The 23365-nt window shown below is 32.7% G+C and overlaps 1 protein-coding gene across 3 annotated transcripts in view; it reads left to right on the forward strand.

Annotated features, from left to right (window-relative positions):
• AP3B1 (adaptor related protein complex 3 subunit beta 1) overlaps positions 1-23365 on the forward strand; it is a 309786-nt gene that overhangs the window by 186063 nt on the left and 100358 nt on the right. For all 3 annotated transcript variants that reach the window (XR_004233861.1, XM_003759422.4, XM_031966179.1), the window contains exons 15-19: positions 1574-1750; positions 12170-12356; positions 13343-13473; positions 20060-20165; positions 21523-21676. Coding sequence is in view for 2 of the 3 variants with exons in the window: in XM_003759422.4 (XP_003759470.1) it covers positions 1574-1750; positions 12170-12356; positions 13343-13473; positions 20060-20165; positions 21523-21676 (755 nt within the window). In the remaining variant the exon portion in view is untranslated. The remainder of the gene's footprint in view (positions 1-1573; positions 1751-12169; positions 12357-13342; positions 13474-20059; positions 20166-21522; positions 21677-23365) is intronic.

The following is a 23365-nucleotide window of genomic DNA, read 5'->3' on the forward strand; positions in this document are numbered from 1 at the left end:
TGAGCTTATAGTACTCTGAGAGGCAGACGTATCTTTATATACATAATAAGAAAGGTGATAGAACCACAAACCGGACACTATGAAATGAATTGTAAAAGTCATTGTTTAATAGCAATAATACTTAAATGTAAGGTTATTCTTAGAGCAGATAGACTTATTAACATAATATGATTAATTCTGTATCAATATTAAGAGTAATATGCCTAAAGAATGAGATTATAAATAAATTAGAAGAACATAGGATAGTTTACCTCTCAGACCTGTTGAAGAAGAAGGAATTTATGACCAGAGAAGAACTAGAGATCATTATTGATCACAAAATAGAAAATTTTGATTATTTTAAATTGAAAAAGTTTTTGTACAAACAAAACTAATGTAGATAAGATTAGAAGGGAAGCAATAAACTTGGAAACATTTTTACAGTCAAAGGTTGTGATAAAGGCCTCATTTCCAAAATATATAGAGAATTGACTCTTAATTTATAAGAAATCGAGACATTCTCCAATTGATAAATGGTCAAAGGATATGAACAGACAATTCTCAAATGAAGAAATTGAAACTATTTCTAGCCCTATAAAAGATGCCCCAAGTCATTATTAATCAGAGAAATGCAAATTAAGACAACTCTGAGATACCACTACACACCTGTCAGATTGGCTAGAATGACAGGGAAAGATAATATGGAATATTAGAGGGGATGTGAGAAAACTGGGACACTGGTACATTGTTGGTGGAATTGTGAATACATCCAGCCATTCTGGAGAGCAATTTGGAACTATGCTCAGAAAGTTATCAAACTGTGCATACCCTTTGATCCAGCAGTGTTACTACTGGGCTTATATCTCAACGAGATTTTAAAGAAGGGAAAGGGACCGTATGTGCATGAATGTTTGTGGCAGCCCTCTTTGTAGTGGCCGGAAACTAGAAACTGAGTGGATGCCCATCAATTAGGGAATGATTGAATAAATTGTGGTATATGAATGTTATGGAATATTATTGTTCTGTAAGAAATGACCAACAGGATCATTTAAGAAAGGCCTGGAGAGACTTACATGAACTGATGCTAAGTAAAATGAACAGGACCAGGAGATCATTATATACTTCAATAACAATACTATATGATGATCAATCCTGATGGACGTGGCCATCTCCAGCAATGAGATGAACCAGATCAGTTCCAGTAGAGCAGTAATGAACTAAACCAGCTACACTCAATGAAAGAACTCTGGGAAATGAGTTAGCATTCCCAATCCCTCTATTTTTGTCCACCTGCATTTTTGATTTCTTTCACCCCCGACTCTTTTTATACAGCAAAATAACTGTATGGACACGTATACATATATTGTATTTAACATATACTTTAACATATTTGACATGTATTGGTCAAGCTGCCATCTGGGGGAGTGGATGGGGGGAAGGAGGGGAAAAATTGAAACAAAAGGTTTTGCAACTGTAAATGCTGAAAAATTACCCATGCATATATCTTGAAAATAAAAAGCTATAAAAAAGAGTAATATGCCTGCCTCATTTTTATAACAATATTATTACTATTTTTTTTTTTTTTTCTTTTAAGGTTCCTGTGGCTAGAGCAAGTATTCTTTGGCTGCTAGGGGAAAATTGTGAACGTGTTCCTAAAATTGCTCCTGATGTCTTGAGAAAGATGGCTAAAAGCTTCACTAGTGAGGATGATCTTGTAAAGCTACAGATTTTAAATCTAGGAGCCAAATTGTATTTAACAAACTCAAAGCAGGTAAGACTATAAAAATCCAACTTCTAAATTCCAATCTAATGCTCTTATTAGGCCTGCTTATTTAGTATATTTATGACATAAAAACATACAAAACATACAAAGTTGTTGTGAGAGTCAAATATGATAAAGTCTTATATAAACAATGCTGGGGGCAGCTAGATGGCACAGTGGATAGAGCACCAGCCCTGAACTCAGGAAAACCTGAGTTCAAATCTTGTCTCAGACACTTAACATTTCCTACCTGTGTGACCCTGGGCAAGTCACTTAACCCCAATTGCCTCAGCAAAAACAAAAACAATAAAATATGCTGACCAACTTTGGGAAAAATATTAATTTTAATTCCATAATATGGGTGACATATTTGCTCTCAGATACTTACTGTGTGATCTTGATCATTGTTTGCCTCAGTTTGGTCATCTGTAAAATGGATGAATTAGCACCTACCTCTTATGGTTGTTGTAAAGTTCAAATGAAATAATGTTTCTAAAACACCATGTCTATTGAATTCTAGCTATCATCATTATTGTTGTTGTTATTGTTATTCCCAAGACTGTCTAATAGTATTAATCATTCATAGGTCATCCAGCATGTGAAACTACTCTTTTAATATTTTTATTTACCCTTTTTTTCTTGGCATCCTCTGCTTGGGAAATTGGTGTTTAATTTCTTTCATGTTTGTTGGGGTCATTCTTTTCTCTAGGTGTCACATTGGTTGCATTAGGGATGATTTTGTTGGCCTGTTCAAGGCTTATGGTGATTCCATCAACCTTTTGTTACGGGTTAGATATGTTTCCATATTTTAAATTTTATCAAATCCTAAGTTATTGTTGATAAAATTAAGTTAATCATTTTCAAATTTCTTTATGATTTCTTCATACAATAGATTCATTTTTTTAAATTGAGAAATAAAATGGATAATTATGCTTCCTCTAAGTTTAATTACCTACTGATAAAAATATTATTATAACTTAAAAATTTCTTGATGTTCAAACTATAATGTCCTTAAAGCTAGGAATTATGTTACATTGAGACTATAATGACTTCTTCCATTTTTTGGTTACTAAAAGTGTGCTTATACACACTGATTTTCAAACTGTCACAATAGATTACTCGCAGGATTAAAAATAATTATGTTCATTAAAACTAGAAATAGTTTTGTCTTGAAACTAATAATTTACATGTCTAAAAACAGGAAATGTAATAAGAACAATGTACAGAAAGATCATATATGTTAATGATGATACAAAGCATTCATTGGACCTCTTCTAATGTCTGATATGATGGGTATCAGGATTGGACCAACCTGAAAGGTTTCACTGATGACAATTCCCAAATGAAGAAAGTCACTCTAGTTAAGTCAGCATTGTCTCTGCAACCTACAATATATGACTTGCCTTCGATCTCACAGTCAGAATGTAAGCAGAATTATCAGCTGTCAGCTCCCTAGTCCTGGAAACTTATGTTTCTTTTCATGCAGTTATGATTATTTTTTGTTTACCATAATCAATGTTGCCTCATTTTGAGCTTGCAGTCCACTAAAATTCCGAGGCCTTTTTTAGAGTAAATATTTTTCAATCTCGAGATGCCCCATCTGATACTCGGGATACTTATTTATTTTTAACCCAAATATAAGTCTGTATTGAATTCTGTTTAAAATTTATTATAATTGATTTGGCTATATATTTCAAGCTAAGATTGTTTTGATTCTTACCTCTTTTATTCATTATATTAGTAATTTATCCTAACTTGGTATTATGTGAAAATTGCATAATTACATATATTTTTATTCAAGTTACTGATAAAATTATTAATATAGGAATGATTGAGTATCAAGTAGTTAACTGTGTAAAACATCACTTTGTATTAAGCACTAGAGATGGAAGAAAAAAAAAAAGGCTATCTGCTCTTAGGAGCTCTCCTTTCCTCAAGAAACTCCAGTAATTCCTTATCATTTTCAGGATACTATGGAAAATAATCTGTTTGGCATTCAAACCCCTTCATAATCTAGCCCCCATTTAACTTTCCAGTCTTCTTACTCCATAATTCCCAGCACACCCATCAGTCCTATGACACTGACCTCCTGGCTATTCCATGATTCCATCTTTTGGCTCTGGGCCTTTTTCTGGTTGCCTCTCATGTCTAGAATGCACTTTCTTTATCTGCCTCTGCTTTCCTGGCTTCTTTCCAAATAAAGCTGAAACTCCCTTTTCTATTGGAAGCTTTTTTTCAACCTCTCAATTCCAATTCCTCTCTTTTGTTAAGTATTTCCAATTTATCTTGTACATTGCTTGTTTTTAGCATATTTGTTTGTTATCTCTCCCATTAGATTCATAATGGGTGAAGACTAGAGAGTAGACACTGTCTGTTTATTTTTGTATCTCCAGTGCCAGTGCCCAGTTCATGATAAGCACTTAAAAATGTTTATTGACTAATTGACTAAGGGAGGAAAAAACACAATAGGGTCTGGAATAGATCTTTTGAATAACTGACCTAGTCCTTTTGCCAAGTTGACATAAAACCATTAAATGAACACTCCTTTGGATATAGTTTTTCAGCCAGTTCTGAATTCATATAACTTTTCCATTATTTAACCTGTATTTCTCTGTCTTCTGCACAAGAATAGCATGGACACTGTCAAATACTTTGCAGAGATAGTTAAACTGTATTCTAGCTGACTTTTATCTCTATACGTCTCAACCAGTTATATGAATGTTAAAGATTTGGTCTGCTCTAGAAAATTGTTTTATTAAAATCTATGCGTTCTCTTATGAAGGTTACTTTTAATGTCATTTAAGTCACTAGTTGCTGATTTTTTGTTTTGAATTCTATTTTTGGAAATCCATCCTGCTGGTTTCTTACAGAACAGTAATATTCCATAACATTCTTATACCATAGCTTATTCAGCCATTCTCCAATTGATGGGCATCCACTCAGTTTCCAGTTTCTTGCCACTACAAAAAGGGCTGCCACAAATGTCTTTGCACATGTGAGTTCCTTTTCCTCCTTTAAGATCTCTTTGGGAGATAAGCCCAATAGAAACATTGCTAGGTGAAAGGGTAGAGATGAGTCTTGAAGAAAAGTCAGGGAAACAAGAGAGGTGGAAGTTAGAGAGTGTCATAGGCATGAAGGGCAGCTGCAAAGCTGGGGGAGGAAGAGTTATGTTTGAAAAACCCTTGTAGGACCATGTAGCTAAGCTGAAAAGGTTATTATACAAGTAAAGCATAAGACAGCTGGAAGGGTAGAAAGGGCTGAGATCACAAAGAACTTTAAATGATTTTTTTATTTATTCCTCAAAGTAATCAAGAGCCACTAGAGCACCTTAAATAGAGCAAGGTGGCACATGGCCCTTCTGAGTTTTGTAGAATCTTTGTAACTCAATGGATTGCTGAATGATTGAAGTGAGAAGGGAGTTGAGAGAAGGAGAGCAGTTGGAATGGTATTTCTGTAGATTGTGTAGAAGTAACGATGACCTCAACTAGGGCTGTGGTTATATGAGAAGAGAGAAATAAATGCTGTTTACATAGAAACTTCCAACTTTGTCACAACATTCATTATATGTAGTAGATCATGTAGTAGATTTAGTTGGTGAGTATCTAGTAATCTCTTACTATGTGCCAGGTAATGGTAAGCTTGGGATGCAAAAAAAGATCATTAAAAACCAGATTGCAATCCTTTATCTTAAGGAACTCATAGTCTCTAATGGAGGAGACCATGAAAACAACTATTACAAATATTGTGTGTGTGTGTACACAGAGCCATGTGATAGATGAACAACTGAGAAAAAGCATTAGCATTAAGAAGGCTTGGAAAAGACTTCTTGTGGAAATAGACTTTTATCTAGGATATGAAAGAAGCGAGGAAAGCCATGAAATGGAGGTGAGGAAGGAGAGAATTCCAGACATGAGAGAAAGCCAGTGTGTCATGTGTGAGGAGCCTCAAGGAGTTCAGTGTGTCTGATTAAAAAGTATTTGATGGAGTGTAAGGAACAAGAAGAGATGAGAGATGGAAAAGGATTAGATTAATAAAGGCTTTAAAAACTAAATGTAGATTTTATATTTGATCCTGGAGTTTACTGAGTAGGGAAGGAGGGGGAGGGTATGAGCTTGGCCGACTCCCTCCCCTAAACTGTACTTTAGGATAATATATTTGACAGTTGAATTGAGTGGAATAGGAGAACATGGAACCAACCATCAGATGTTGAAATAATCTAGTAGTAAGATGATGAAGGCTTGTACTAGGGTGGAGGTTGTGTCAGGGAAAATAAAAGGGCATATATGAAAGCTTTTGTGAAGGTAGAATTGATAGGACTTGGTAACTGATTGAATAGTTAATGAGGGCGAGTGAGGAATCTTAGATGAGAAGGAGCTATAGAGACTGCTGACTGGAAGGTGTACTGGTAGTGCCCTTGACAGTAATAGAAAGAACTGAGGATGACACAAAGTTTGCAATAAATATTAAAAGGATTAATGTTTATAATTGAAGGCTACAGGGTCTTTAGCCAAGATGGATTTTTTTTTCCTTTCTTATTCTCCTTGAAATTGAAAAATTGAAATTGAGTTTGAAGGCAAATGGGAAAAGCAATAGGGATTTAAATGCTGAACAAAACTTTCTATAGAAATGCTCTCAGAAAAGAGGGAGAAAAAGTAATTGTATTTTGGATGCCCATGCCCTCACCAGATGCCACATCCAAAGAGCTATAGCTGCAAAAATCAACACTAAATGGATAACTTGTTTGTAAACTCTCATGACGAAGCATGATGAATACTATGAACTATATTATCTCTTTAAAAAGAAACAGGAGAGAGAGAAAAATAATTTTAAAAAAGATTACCAAAGTATTTGCTAAGCAGAATCATCTAGAGAGCCTTCAAGATCAAAATGGGAAGAGGATAACAAATAGAAGAAAAATTACAAATGTTTTCAAAAAAAGACTTTAATAAACTGCATTTTTTATGAAAGGTATGTCAGTGACCATAGTTTTGAATTCTTTCATCACTATTTCAGGGCTATATAGGAAGTTAAAAATGGCACTAAAAAATACAAAATTGAGGAAAGTTGCAAGATTGGACTAGTGCATATGAAGGAAGATTTCTTCTCAAGTGTTAGTTCCTCTAGATGCTTCTGTTTACAGATGATATCATATTGATTTCATTAAACTCCAGAACAATGGAGAGCCTCTCAGAAGAGATTAATAGTTACTCAAGATGATTTGACCTATCTATTAGTAGAAGAAAGACCAAGAGAATGTGCACTTAAAATTTTCAGCCCAACTCTTTCAGCTATCATTTTGGAAAATTTTTCTCATCAGTACCACCATGGGAAAGTTATTTTGGCAATGTTGTTGACAACAGTATATAAGAGGAAAGACTGAGAGAAAGCAGACTGATTAGGATCTATTGCAGTAGTATAAACAAAGAGAAATAAATGTTTAAATTAGCATTATTAGAATGGAGAGAAAGACATGAATGTAAAAGGTGTCAAAGAGTATCAAAAAGATATGATAAGTCTGCCAAAAGACATGACTGGACATGGATCTCTGATTAGCTGCCACCATAGGAACCCTGGAAGTGACAGTGCCCCTAGTCCACCTGTCTTGTTTTTCAGCCCAGACCTTACTGTCATCCAAAGAAGTAGATCCTCTAAAATAGGGACCAGCTATCCCCACCAACTGACAAACAAGCACCATTCCTATATAGACCAGACAGGCAAACTTTGCTGAAGGACCAAGGCACCCTGAGTGGGAGAGACAGGAGGCAGCATATTCCAGGAAAATGAAATAACCTCCACCACCTTGGAACCTAAAAGAGATGATCCAGACTTCTGAGCCCAAAAGCCCCAAGGAGCAATTGTTCCAACTCAATGTCCTCAGCCATGCAACATCCCTATGGATATTCAACTTGGAGATTGTTCCTATAGGGGTTACAGCCACAACTCCTGAAGATCCAGAAAACGAAATTCTTATCACCAGAGTCCTTGGCACTGACATGGTTCTATATCAGAAACGAGAATGATTTTGTCAGTGAAAATGATCTTAAAGAAGAGGCATTACCATTTGCTTTGCCATTAAGTCTGTATGACTTTTCAATCTAACTTTCAACTGAAATCTTTAACATCTGGGTATGTGGACTTCTTGAGAGCAGGGATTGTCTTACTCTTCTAATTGTATCGCTGTTGCTTAGCATAGTGTTTTGCATGTAGTGACACTCGATAAATGCTTTATTCATTCATTCATTCGTTCGTTCTTGAGTTTTTTGACACTGTTAGAAATCACTTTCTTGGCTTCATAAAATAATCTCTTCATCCTCTTCTGCTTGCTCCTTCTAAGGCTCTTTTTTTGTGGTTATTATTTAAATTCCATCTAGTAAATATAAATATGTTACTGGACTCTGTCCTGGACTTGGTTTGCTTTCTTCTCTCTGTAATCTCATTGACTTCATTGGGTTCAGTTTTTGTTTCTATTTATATACATATTACTCTTTACCTGTACCATTGCAGTAGCATTCTAATTAATCCTTTTCTTACAGTTTTTCCTCCTAGCAATCAACACATCTGCCAAAATGACCTTTCCTAAGCACTGGTCTATCCATGTTCTTCTCTAGCTCAAGAAACTTCACTGGCACTCTGATAAATGTAGAATAAAATAGAAATAATCTTTTACTTTAAAATGATGTATTATTAAAATGATGTAAAATGATTGAAATGATGTATTATCATTGTATTGGTTTATAATTTATCACATCATTTAGAAATAAGAAAGTCACATTCCTAAGACATGGATTGTAGCACCCCATAGTTAACTCTGTTATTCTGGACTGATTTTCCATTTTGTAGTTTAGATATATCTTATGCTTTTTTTCCTTTCATTTTCTTGCAGCTTGCCCTTTAGCCATATAGTGGTTCATTAGCACCTAGCACTCTTTTCAAAGTGGGAGCTGGAGAATAAAAAATAAGAGAACCTCATATCAATCATTTTGTCTAGTGGAATTACTATTCACTATTGTTGCTTGATTAATAGTAAATTTTACTTATCTATGATATTGCTATTTACCACCCACATGTTATTACGTTGATTATATATTGAAAACTAAAATTTCATTTATATATTTTAGATAGTATTTTAAAACAAGCACTCAAGAATTGATTGACTTATTTAGCAAAAAGAAATGATGAGGACTTTAGCAACCTGCACCAGCCAGATCTTTTCTCCTCTCTCCACTATGTTACTAACACCTCCATTTTTAACATTTGGGTGATGGTGTCAAAAATTGATTAACCAATGAGGAAATTTAGATGGATATGTTTAATATAACAATAGTGTTAACAAGTATCAGGAAATGGTGAATTAAACAAATATGACTTTTTTTTTTCCCATTTTGGGAAGTTGAAATTATTGTACTCTGAAATTAGACAATAGAGAAACCTCAAGGTTGGTGTATTATATGTTTCTTCTTGTACTGCTTTTTTTGAGAGACATTTTTGAGTTTCTCTCTTAAAAATATAGTTTTCAATGTTTACAAGGTGCATTATGTATATTATCTCATAATTGTACTATCTCATTTGAATTCTCACCATTTTTCAATTTTTGTGGATTTAACATTTTCATCACAACTTCATTGTATCTTTTTTATTAATTATTGTTAATAATAGTCATTATTAGAAATAATTTTCATGTCTTTTTATCTGCATATGCATGTTTATTACAACTTTTTTTATGTTCAACTAATAAAGAATTTGCCTTCTCTTTTTTTACTCCTTGTACTTGAACTCAACTTGTGATTTCTTCAATATTAGATGCCAGCTGGTGAGAAACTTCCTTTACTGTGCAGGTTGTCACTTTCTATGCATGTTATAAAGAGTTGCCAGTAGTACTGAGAGGTATTTGATTGATTCAGGGTCACACAGCCAAAGGCAGTATTTGAATGCATTTTTCCCCCTGTCCTGCAACACTCAAGCTCTCAATCCAATAGCTTTCATTTTAGCTATTGCTATCCTTAAAAGGAAGTCATTCATGTTTCTTGTGTGTTTTAATAAACTGTAGCCTCGATAATTTTCCTAGAAGTTACTTTGATAATAATTGGTGTATATACATGTATATGTGTGTGTGTCTATACATAGACATACATACACATATTTATCCATTTTATCTTCTTATTTTCTTTTACATTTTACCATTGCTCTTTGGGTTACCTGCCAATTTTAATTCAGTTGAGAACATGAAACTAATTACCCAGAAATCATATTGATGCCTTCCTCCAGTGTCATTGTATTAGGTGTTTTATGAAGCCTTTCTTTATGGACCCCACTATTTTTGCCAAAATTTAATTTATTAATTTAAAACAAACAAACAAAGAAATCATAATCAAAATCATGGAGATTAATTTATGTGGAATTAAGAGCACTTTTTCATTTTAAATCTATAAAATACAGTGAGCTAATTTATGTGCTATTTTTAGAATGAACCTTCTTATTGTAATCATTTTGTGGTTAAAATGTACTATTTTGCTGAGAATCCATATTTTTATATTTTTAGCATCTTATTTATTCAAACATTTAAATAAAAATTCACCTTGCTTATATTATGGCATTTCTTTGAAGGCCTTTGTAAACACCCTTTTGCTTGGTTTTGTAAGGAAAGTGCTTTGTAAATCTTTTATGTTCCCTTTAAAAATGAGTTGCCATTGGTCTTATTCAGTCTGCTCATTGTTTCAGTTTTGTTTATTGAGAAAATAGGTCAAGATTGAAGTTTGTCATCTAATGTCCATCAAAAAGTAACAGATTATTGTGTCTATGTTGACTTTTATGCATGTTTCAGATAGTTACTGTCTTCAGTAAGCTTTGTGAGCTCTTGTCAACAGTGTATGTTAAAAGTTAATTTTGGAGATCATATTCACTAGCAGCATTGATAACTCTGGTACTCTCAAAAACACTATTTTGTGAATAGCTGACTAATTTACCAACCATTAATAAGCATTAGCAAAACAGGGTGAAAAACATGTGGCTCTTACATATGGTGTATGTATTACTTCTTTTAAAGTAACAAATTTCTATTTGTCTATTCTATTAAAATGACAAATCATAAGCTTGTTTTCATATGGAGCTTTGTCGATATTAATTCACATTTATTGTTATATCAACAATTATGGATAATCATTTTATATGGAAGAGTATTGATGTTATAGTTGTTCTTTTGTATTAATGAAACTCTTAGTATTTTGAGTATTTGAGTACTATATTACCAAAAAAACTGCTTCAATGTAGAAAAATGCTTTTACCAAATTAATACCTTCAAATTACTGTCTGTAGTGTTTTCAGTTTTGCTAAAGTATACAGCTAGCTTGGGATTTTAGGCATTTGTGTGTTTGTTTTTGTTTGTTTGTTTTTTTGATGGTGTTCTAATGCTTGTGAAATATCCTCATGTATATGGTCTACCAATTAACTGCTTATAGAGATTACTTCATATTTTTACACATATAATATATGTAACATTTAACTTTTAAGTTTACAGTTTAATATCTGCATAGTAGATTAAAGGCATTTTTTTAAAACAAAAGAGCCAAAATTTTGAATACAAGTACCCAGTGTTCTTTTTTGTTAAAATTCACTTTTAATTATTATTATTAAAATTATCTCAATGTGTATTAATGTAGTATACTCAGGAATTGAATTAGGAAATCTTATTATGGTATGAAAACTGCTATAATATATGTTGTTTCCTTACCTAGATAAATAAATGACCAATATTATTGGAGGCTATAAGCAGCATAGAAAAAAAAATGGAAGAAGTCTTTTATCCTAGTTTTTAGAGGGCATCAGCAGCTTGCTTTTATGAAAAAGTAACAGCTAAATGCACTGCAAATAATTTGCAGTAATCCAGTTCAGTGATTCATGTGTCTGCTTTAATGGGTCATAATTCAGGGTAAAGTAACTGAGTGCAGTCAGAGTGCAGACACTGCTTATGCCAGGGACAGTATCTCTTCATAAAACACACCTCAGCAGAAGCGGTTTGCCAGCCCCCTAATACCCTCTGATGTTTTGATGTCCTGCATATTTTTCCGATTAAGTTTTGAGTGCCATGTTTTTAGTTGTATTTCCACATTCATTATCCTCACGTAGACCCTTCAGCGGGTTTGCCATATATGATTATTTTTTTAATGATGCCTTTCTTTCCACTTCAGCAGTTTAATAATCTAGCACATGGCTGCTTCTCAGTACTCAGCATTCACCTCCCCAATACAGAGGAGGACATGTGCTTTGGCTTCAAAATTCCATTTGCAGTGTTAGAAATACATATTCCCTATGGAACAACATTTGTTTGACATAACCATTCATTTTTATTACCTCTTTAAATATGTTTATCCAGAGTTATCAATAATCATAAATAACTGTATTCTTTCTTGTTCTCTTTTTTTTCCTTAACAGACAAAATTGCTTACCCAATACATATTAAATCTCGGCAAGTATGACCAAAACTACGACATCAGAGACCGTACAAGATTTATTAGGCAGCTTATTGTTCCGAATGAGAAGAGCGGAGCCTTAAGCAAATATGCCAAAAAAATATTTTTGGCACAAAAGCCTGCCCCATTGCTTGAATCTCCTTTTAAAGGTATGCTTTTCAGAATAATTGCAAAACCTATATTTTGTAAAGAAATATGGCATATTATGTTCTATTTCTAATGTACTTAAGAATGTCACTTAGCAAATATAAATGATTAACATGAAAATATTTAAGGATAATATGTTTTCTGCTCACCTGCCTTTAGGGCAAGTTTCATAATCACACTATTTTAGGTTTGTGTGTTATATATCTTAGATCTAAATGATTCTGAAAACACTGATTTGACTTTTAATCAGATATGTTTTGAATTTAGTTTGAATAATAGAAAAAAACTGTAGGCTTCTATCTGGGATTCACTTCTCTTTAAATAGATGTCTGTTATTTTAATAAAATGATTTCCCTTAAGTGAGATATTAGTGATTACATAATAGCATTTCAAATAAAAATTATTTTTTAAAAGTAATAACCTTCAGATTTGATTCTCTTTTTCAAAGAAAAGAGAAGTTTACATAGTCCCCCTTGATTTTTAAAAGCAGCAATAAATATCTTACCAACTAAGTGATCACCTTATTTAGAAACAAATTCATGTCTACCTCAATTTTCATATTATTTATTATTTAATATTCAGTTTGCTTTAAGTGGCAAAAAAGGTTCGGTATTGTAAAAACAAAAAGAAAACAGAAAATAACAAACTATTAAAATTCTGGATGTGTTTGTGCCAAGACATGTATATGGATTGTTTAACCATGCTGTCATTCTTAATATTCACAGTAAAGTAATTTTTAGAGAAGCTACATTTCAGAGCAACACCTCTAAACACATTGACTGATTAGCTTTTTTATTGACCATTATGGGGGAGATTATTGTAATCTATGGACTGAAATCAGTTTTTTGACCTATGAAGAGTTTCCTACTTTATATTTATTCCATGACATTTCAGGTAATATGCCAATTACCTTTAGCCCTGATGAGGATTCCTCTTTGTGATATAAAGTGTGTGTTGTTTATTGTATATTTTCTTCTCTTGCTATTAGAAAGGGATCATTTCCAGCTTGGGACCTTATCCCACACTCTGAACATTAAAGCTTCTGGGTACCTGGAGTTATCTAATTGGCCAGAGGTGGCGCCTGACCCATCAGTCAGAAATGTTGAAGTGATTGAATCAGTAAGTTAATCTTTCTAAAAGTAATTTTGGTTAAGTATTCCAAAAATATTTCATTTTGAAATTTTTAATTAGATTTATTATTTTTTAGAGAGTGTGTGAGTGTGTGTGTGTGTGTGTGTGTGTGTGTGAAGGCGCTAAAGAGGTATTTCCCTGACAGTGTGTATTATATTTATAAGAAGAAAAACAATGACTTTTGTAAAGAGTGTACCTTTATAAAGTATGTTTAACTGTATAAATTGAATTTCTGGGGTTTTCACATTTGTTGGCATGATCTTTTCCCTTGTTTTCTAAGTTTTAGGTCAATATTTTCCTTAATTTTGTCTTGCGCCCTTTTAGTAAAAATGTATATATCCCTTTTCTAGTTTTTCTGCTGCATCTAATCAACTGATGATTTTACAGAATGGAATGTTCCTAGTGAAACCTGAATATGTACAATGGTAATATTATATACTGATGTCCTTAGAGGACACAATGTGAAATTATTAATGTGCTTTTATGTTACTTTCACATCATCATTTTGTTTTTGTTAGACCTTCTGATTAGTCCCCATCTTTTTTTCTTAAAAGCAAAAACAAATACACGCATTTGACCTTTAATAAGGTCAAAAGAATGATGTCCTAAGCAACAACAATATTTTCAGGCAGGAAATGGGGCTTTTTGGCTATTACTAGAAATTAATTATATGTAGCTAGTAAATTTTTAAAGTGACTAACAGAAAAAATAATTTCCTCTGTCATTTTAAGGGCTTAGGATTCAGAAAGCCTGAATTAATCTGTCCCTAAGTTTGTCACTTTTTTCAGATATTATATAAGAAGCATTACTAGAATATGAGGGATATTTATTATAAGAATAAATTATGTAAATAGCTTCTTCTATTTGTTTTCTTTATCATGTTTCTTCTCAAAACAGTTGAAAGTCTCCCCCACTAGCAAAGGTTTCAGAACTGAAGTTCTCAAGCCTGAAACAACTCTTGCCCCTCTCTGGCCTTGCTCATAGATTGCTTTGATTCATGTGGCTTCCCTCCAGTGCATCCACAATAGCCTTCTTAGCTATAATTTCAGTAAGCAGAAGAGAGAAGCTTCTTTTTATCAAATAACATTTGAATGACTAAGAAAACATATTTTAATTTTAGAAACTCTCCACTAGGCCTCTATAGAAAGCCACACCTGCTGAGAATGCAAGTGAACCCTGTTTTTCACACTCTCTATCAGTGAGAGTAGATAAGAAAAAAAAAATATCTGTGTTTATTGTCAAAAGGAAGATAGAATTTTGCATAATGGAGGCATATATTTTTAGAGACTTTTAAATTTGTTTCCTTTGATGTAATCTAACTTTAGTCATACTGGAAAAATCAAAAGGAATCAGAGAAGATTTTCAGAGGCAACTGCCGCATATTACTTTTAAGGGTGTATATGTGTATGGATGTGTATCTGTGCATAAAGGTTATAGAAAATTTCCAGAAGGCATATTAGTAAGTGTAAATCAAGAGCTATATTTTTTTTAAATCTAGAAATAAGTTTTATTCGTGACTTTTATATTGCATTCATTTCCAGAAATTACCACTATCACCATCATTCATTATGTGCCCAAACAGTAATAATTCAGCAAAACCAACCAGTAAAATATCATTCTCTGATAATACATAGTAAACCTTCCCTTTCCTTCTGTACTAAAAGAAGGGAGGAGTTTAATTATCTCTTCCTGTTGTCAAGATTAGTAACTATAGTTACACCATATTTAGCTTACATCATGTATACTGTTTTCCAGGTATTGCTTATTTAACTCTGCACCAGTTCTTGGTGTTCTTTCCATTTTCTCTGAAATCCTTTTATTTGCCATCTCTTATGATGCAATAAAAATCAATGTCATTCATGCACTACAATTGATTTAGATATTCTTTAATTGAATTTCTAGATTGTTTTTGTTGTTTTTTGTCATCGTGCCAGAAAGATAATAGTTACAAAATACGATTAAAATTTGAGTTGCCAGGGGAAAAAAAAATTGTGACTCCAAAGTAATCCTTTCTTGTAGATTCTGTTTGAAGATAAATTAATGTAGTTAGCAAATTAATAGTACTGTTGTCTAACATACTTAAGACATTTTATTTTCTAAGTTTTCAGTCAGTTAAGAGTTATCAAATGTTCATCATTTCCTGCAACACAGTTGTTCTAGTCTATCTATATACTAGTAATTTCTTTAAGAATATTATTTTTATGTAATAATGCCCAGATATCAGAAGGCAGTGACAAATGTTTACTCTGTGATGCTTTTCACATGGAATATGTAATCTCTCTGTATATGAATGTACATACATATATACATATATATATATTTATATACATATATAAATATATATATATATATCTGTGTTTTTCTGAGACTGCTTCTACATATAACTCTAATTTTTTTTAAATTGTGTAATTTCACTAATTTAGGGAATGTCCTCAGAGCCAAATCCCAATGTTAGTGAGTAAAATGTTCTCTTACACTGTTAAAGAGCTGAGCATAAAGAGATGAACTTGCCCAAAGCTAGTATATATCTGGGGTATAATTTGAACCCAATCTTTTCTGACTCCAGGCCAATTTAATATTTACTACACCAAGCTGTCTTCTCGCTTTTATTTGGTAGGAAATATGTCTAGCCTTAATTATTCTTTCCCAGATTGTTTGGATTGTGTTCAGTCATGTCCCATTCTTGTCTCAATTTGGAATTTTCTTAGCAAAGATACTGGAGTGGTTTGCTTTTTCCTTCTCCATCCTTGCAAATGAGGAACTGAAGCAAATAGGTTTAAGTGACTTGTCCAGTATGTGAGGCCAGATTTGAACTCAGGAAGAGATGGAGTCTCCCTGACTTTGGGCCCAGCACTCTAAGCCCTGAGCCATGTAGCTGCTTCCCCTCCCTCCCATTGTTTGTTGCAGTCTGGTATGTAATGATAATAACAACATTCATGTAGCCCATACTATATGCCAGGCACTCTGTATTTTACAGTTATCATTTCATATGATCCTCACAATAACCCTAGCAAGTAGGTGCTCTTACTATTCCCATTTTAGAGATAAGGAAACTGAGGGAAACTGATTGTCTAGGATCAAACATCTAGGAAGGCAGCATTTGAACTTGGGTCAAACCTAACAGTCCATCTTCTGTGCCAACTAGCTGATCCCTAGAAGGTAACAATTTCATGGTAATAATCAATAATGATGCTACTTTGTTTCAGATTTTGTTTAGTAGCATCATTGGGGTTTTTTTTTTGTAGGGAATTTTCCTACTTTAGCTTCGCTTATGTACATATTTCAGTATTTTTCTTTCATTGTTATAAACCAGACCAATGAAACCAGATTGCTTTGAACATCCTTTTCTTTTCATGGAACTGACTATTCTAAGATTCATTGCTAATGACTTTTTATTGACATTTGTAATACTGAGTAAATATTTATGATCAAAACTGCTAGAAATCAGAATGTGATCTACAGACTCCAAGGCTTCTGCTTCTTTGCAAAATTGTCTTATCATTTAGTGCCATTTAGTTATTTGTCTGTTCATCTCTCAGACTTCTTGACTTAGTAAAAAGACATTTAAGGGTAAGAATACAGAATTCATTCTTTTTTTAATCTGCAACTCTAATATTGATGAATATCTGACATTTCCTTCCCTACCTTTATCCCTTTTTGCCCCATCCAGTAACAAATTAGTTTTAAAGCTACTTTGTATACATAATGCCCTAGAATTTTCAAAGTTAGTACCCAAGCTTTATTATCATTTATAGATTCAGAAACCTCTTATTGAATCGTTTCCTTAAGAAGCCTCAGTATGATAAAAATCAAAAGTCTTCCCATTTTGATGTTCATTGATCTAATCGTGTAAAATATTATTGATTTGAAATGGATATTAGCAAGGAAAATGGGCTTTACATTAACTAGATTTATTATAGTGGGTATATTTTTTTACTCAATAGTATTTCATTTTTCCAATTACAGGTAAAGATAGATTTCAACATTCATTTTTGTAAGATTTTGAATTCCAAATTTTCTCCCTTTCTCCTTTACCTTCCCTTCCCCAAGATATCAAGCAATCTGATATAGGTTATACAAGTGCAATAATTTTAAAATATAATTACATATTACTCATGTTTTGAAAGAAAAATCAGAACAAAAGGGAAAAATCCCAAGAAAGAAAAAGCAAACAAAACAAAAGATTAAAATGGTATGCTTTAATCTGCTTTCACTCTCCTTAGTTCTCTCCTGGATACGGAAGACATTTTCCATTCCAAATCTTTTGGAACTGTCTTGAATCACTATATTGCTCAGAAGAGCTAAATGTATCATCACATAATCTTGCTGTTAATGTATACAATGTTCTCCTGATTCTGTTCACTTCACTCAGCATCAGTTCATATAAGTTTTTCCAGGGTTTTTGAAATCAGCCTGGTCATCATTTCTTACAGAACAGTAATATTCTATTAGTTATATAGCATTTTGTTTTTAAAAATATATACATAAAAATACACACAATAAAAAATATAAATATATACATAAAAACTAGTCACCTGTGGAATATTACTAGCTTTAAATTGTACAATTTTTTTGGACGTCATACATGCAGTCTGTTTATGTTATGACACCAGAGAACCTTTTAACAAAATTTTCTCTTGGTTGGTTTTGACTGGATTTTTCTTTTTTAGTTGCAATTGGCCTGCCTTTTGTATTTCTTAAACTTTGTAATCACACCTATGTCATTCTCTTATTCTAAGCTAAATTGTCATAATACTACTTTTTTCTTTTTTATCCAAAAAAAAAAAGAGTCAGAAATGGTCAATGCTTTTTATAAGCATTTTCATATTGTTGAGGATCATTGAAAGTTCTTTTAACTTATTTTTTAGATTTCTAGGCCCTCAACTTAGGCCTCAAAACTCTAATAACAAAATGTTCTTTCTTGGGGACAGTAATTTATTTTTCCTATTGGTGGACTTTTGCACCAAGAAATAATAATAATAACAAAAAAAGCACTTTTATAACTATTTAAGTCTTTCAGAATGCCTTATAGATAAAATCTAATTTGATTTGAATTATTCAATATGACAGCCATCTTGAGGTAGATGCCTTAAGGAATCAGGTATACCACTTTTTCTTAAAACTACTTTTAGGCTTCAGAAAAATGTACATTTATATTTCCTGTAAAAAGGAAAAATTATTGTAGGACTAAATTTAATTGTGGACCGTTTTATAGACAACTGCTGTCATTCTTTTTTAAATGATCATTTTTTTATTTTTGGGGAGCATAGAAACTTGTGTGTGTGCAAAGGAAAGGCAGTACTGATAAACAGTAGGTATATAATTACTTTAAGGGATTACATTAATATATACCATATAAGTAACCCAGCAATGCTATTATTATTTAGTCATTTCAGTCTTGTTTGACTCTTTGTAAGCCCATCTGGGTTTTTTTTTTGGCAAAGACACTGGAGTGGTTTGTCATTTTCTTCTCTAGCTCATTTTACAGGTAAGGAAACTGAGGCAAGCAAGGTTAAGTGATTTGTCCAGAATCACCCAGCTAATAAGTATCTGAAGTTGAATTTGAAATCAGATTTTCCTGACTTGAGTTCTGGCATTCTCTCTGCTCTGCTATCTAGTACTTAACTTTAACAATAAGAGAATTATAGAATTATAAAATAGAGTTGAAATTTAAGGATTGGTCTCTGGTTTTACAATTACATAGATGACAGCATAAATGAACAACTGATTGCAACTTTGCACAAGATTAAATAATACATCAAAATAAAATATGTTCTTGAAAAGATAGGATTTTTCACCTTTTAATGGTATCAACTTCTTTGATAGTCTGGTGAAAAACAAGGACTCCTTCTCAGAATAATATGACAACTTCTTTTGGCCTTCCTATTGCACATTATTTCATGTCATGCTTAACACCACTCTTCTGAAGCTGTTAGGGAAACTTACCTCCTTTTCAAAGATGAAGAAATTGAGATTCTAAGAGTTTGCCTGAAGTAAGTTGATGAAGTTGGATTAAAAAACTCAGACTTTATCAGTTGCATCATCTAGCTGCTTCTTATTTTTTTAAATAAAATATGTGAGGCATAATATGATATTTTATCAGTAGCTTAGGTCATGATTAGTTTGTACATAACTTTTAGTGTTTGTAATGATGGTTGTAAACCCTTGGTCTGCTGGGATATGGAGGATTGCTTGCTGCTACATTTAGACTCTAGTTTGTTATATACCAGCAGATTTTAAAAAATGTTTCTCTCCTCTGTCAGTGACAGTTTCTCCTTCCTATCAGTATATTTCTAACAACTTCTGGGTTCTAATAAGCTAAACTTATTAGAATTGTATAGAGTTTAAAATAAGTTTACTGATGCTGTAAGTTAACAGCATCTGTATTAAGTTGCAAACCATCTGCTTAGGAGTGTAAGGACATGGAATTTACTTCAGGGATTTTTGTAATATCTATTTAAGCCATTTAGAGACCTTTTACACTAGATTCTATGATCATGGTTGTATTCCCAAATAAAGGAAGATTATTGCATTTTTATAAATGTGTGTGTGTGTATTATTTTTTGTCTTGCAGGTAAAGGAATGGACATCAATATCTGGAAAAGCAAAGAAAGTGAAAGCTGATGAAAAGTTTTATTCAGAATCTGAAGAGGATGCATCTGACAGCAACAGTGACAGTGGTATGAGCTGTCATTTATTATATCATGATTTTCATTCTATGACATTAACCCTTAGAATAGCAAGAACCTCAGATGTATGCACACTGGGAAATCGGAAATGCCTGTTTTTATACCTTATAAAATGTCTTTTATTCTTACCTTAAGTTACTTAAATTATTCTAAAGTATATTATCTCTCTCCCTAAGCACAGTCTGAACTTGGGCATATTACTTTATCTCTCAGGGTTCAGATTTCCTTGTCTATAAATCAGATGAGTTGTATTATTCCTTCCCAGTCTTAATATTCAGGGCTTGAAATGTAGATAATGAAAAATATTTTTCTCCCTCTATGTAATTACTATTTTTGTATACTTGTACCACCTTTGAAGATCCATCTGAGTCTAAATAAAATGTAAAGTGAGTAAAATTGGTCTTTAATCTTCTTAGTCTTCTTCACTTTCTATCCTGGGATCCTTTGCCATGGTTTCTTAAAGCCCTAGGACTTTCTCCTTTAGTATCTCTTACTTACAGACCTTTTTTTTTCCCCTACCTCTCCTTTTATGCATAAAATCTTTGTGCCTTTCTTCATATGTCCAACCAGTGATACTGTGTTTTGCATATGATAGGCACTTGGTAAATATTAGGTAATTGATAAATTAAACTTTATTGATATGATATGGTTGATTTTTTTTTTTTTTTGAGTTACCTTTCCTGATAATCCACTTGCATTTTACTATTTTATTTTCCCCCTCATTAGATGTAAAAACAGTTTTAAACATTTCTTTTTTTATGTTTTGAGTTCCAAATTCTATCCCTTCCCCTCCCTGCTATCCCTTCTCTCTTAGTTGGTAAGCAATCTGATATAGATTATACATGTGCAATCATGTAAAACATTTTCATATTATCTACCTTCATTTTAACATGGAAATCTAGTGATTGTGCCTTAACTCAGTGAAATATTTCTAGTAATGAGAGTCTTGGACACCATAGAAGACTAGCAGATGTGAGAGAGCAAGATTTTTCAGACAGGTCTTTTAAGAACCTTTATTCTTCTGAGAAGTAGATGATTTCATGAACTATTGGAATTAGAAACAAAACTCCAAACAACCACCTCAGGGATCAACATCTGGTGATGAGCCTTTCCAAAATTAGATAGGCTTGTCCTTAGACAAGGGATACTCTGGTTGCTGCCATTCACCTTCTCTAAGCTGATCCATCTTGGTGTAGGACCTATTGGGTCCTATTATGTTGTTTTCACATGGCCTTCAAGAATCTCCAGGGTCATGTACCTACTATAGTGAGCAACCAGACCTCTACTACTTTACCTCTAAAATGAAGGTTACAGAGGAGTAAAAGATACCTTTTTTTTTCCTTCTCAGAGAGTGAATCTGAAAGTGAAAGTGAAGATGAAGAAAAAGAAGAAGGCAGTAGTGAGGAAAGTGATGAATATTCCTCAGATGAGAGTGACAGTGAATCAGATTTAGACAACAAAAATCAAGTGGCCAAGCACAAGTCTGCAGTTACAGAAGAAAGGTAAGTGTAGATTTTATCATACATTTAAAATTCAACACTGTGTATGCAATATTCTTCCCAGGTTAATATTTCCCCATAATTTAGAAAGTAAATAAATTAATGTGGTCGTTACATTTGTTTGAATTAATGTAAGATAGTACTAGACCATATTTAAACTGCCATAATGCTTAGATTTCATATTTAACTTGAACAAATCTTGGGGGTTGCTTTTGGAAAATTGGTATAACCTTGGGAGGCTGAGTTAAGTGATCAAGCAGTAGGTGTGAAACACTTAATTACCTTTTGCAGCAATTTTGCTGAGAGCTAAAATTAAATCCTTCAACACTTTGCCATTATGTAACTAAGACAATTGATTTTTCTAAATAATGTTATATTAAAAAGATTATGATCCAAATATTCGAGTCAGGGGCTGTGAAGGGAGACGGTCAGAAGATATTTAAGTGTTAGTGCTTTTTAAGATTGCCCATTATCAACAACATTATCATGTGTTAAAGTATCATTAAAATTTTGAGTAATTGGGGCTAATCCCTTGGATTGTATAAATCTGTTTCCTCCACTGCTGTCAGCAAGTGGCCTCTGCAGACATGATCACCCTTTACTCTGCTGCCAGCTCACTTGATGAGTTTGCAGCTCAGCTCAGTCGTGGCTGACAGCGCTGATTGGGGCGCAGTACGCACTCTGCTCCTTTTATTACAGACAGTAATTAAAGCAGCTCGCCCTGCCACTTCCATAACAAACACAGCATAATGCCCTAATTATGACTTTATTAATTTAAGTCAGGATTTAATGATTTTAAAAGTGATTTATATTGTTTTTCCTGTTCAGAACAAATGAAATCTGTAGGTTAAATTAATACAGGCTTTTCATCATTGCAAAGTTAAAAAGCTAGTTACCAGTAAATTCTTTTCATTAGATTAACATCTGAAATTCTAAGCAGTAAGGTAAACAATAATTACCCATAAAAATTGAGTGATACATAATAAGATACTACTTTTTATCATGAAAAGTCTTTTCTTAAGTTAAAAACCATTCACTTGTTGAAACAAAGGAGTAATATTCTGCTCTTGATAGCTTTCTCTTATGAGAAATTTTTCTTTTTGGTTATTTTAGTAGTAGTAGAAGATAGATTGTAGCTATGAGTGATAACATTTCAGAAGTAAAAATTATTTTATATACTTTTTTTTTAGTGTTACATACGTTTACATTTTTGTAGCACTATATAATATTTTAAGTGCTTTTGAATATTTTTTGAATGATCATAAATATATCTGAATTATTTTCCACAAAAATAACCCATTCTTTTTGGGTATGTTTTAATCTGGAAAAAAAGGTTTATTTTAGTAGAAGAAATATTTGCTTAAAATATTAGGATATATATAAATAAGAAAATTTTGCAAATTATTGATTTTTTAAAAATATACCCCCAAACATAAGGAATTCAAGTTTTTTCTTTCTTTGACCAAAATGCATATACATATCTCAGCCTTCCTAGATAAATTGTACATCCCTCTGCCATTGTATCATGGCTCTATTAAAGGAAAAAGTAATTATATTTGTTCCACAGAATCAGTTGTAGAAAAGAATTGATTTCCTTTCCATATTTGTTTTTGTGCATTTCTTGTAATTTGTGAGCTTTTCTTTCTCCTTGCGAAAAGTATAGTGCTGATAAATTTTGAAAAACTAAGTTAT

Source organism: Sarcophilus harrisii, chromosome 1, assembly GCF_902635505.1.
Source record: "Sarcophilus harrisii chromosome 1, mSarHar1.11, whole genome shotgun sequence".
Lineage (NCBI taxonomy): Eukaryota > Metazoa > Chordata > Mammalia > Dasyuromorphia > Dasyuridae > Sarcophilus > Sarcophilus harrisii.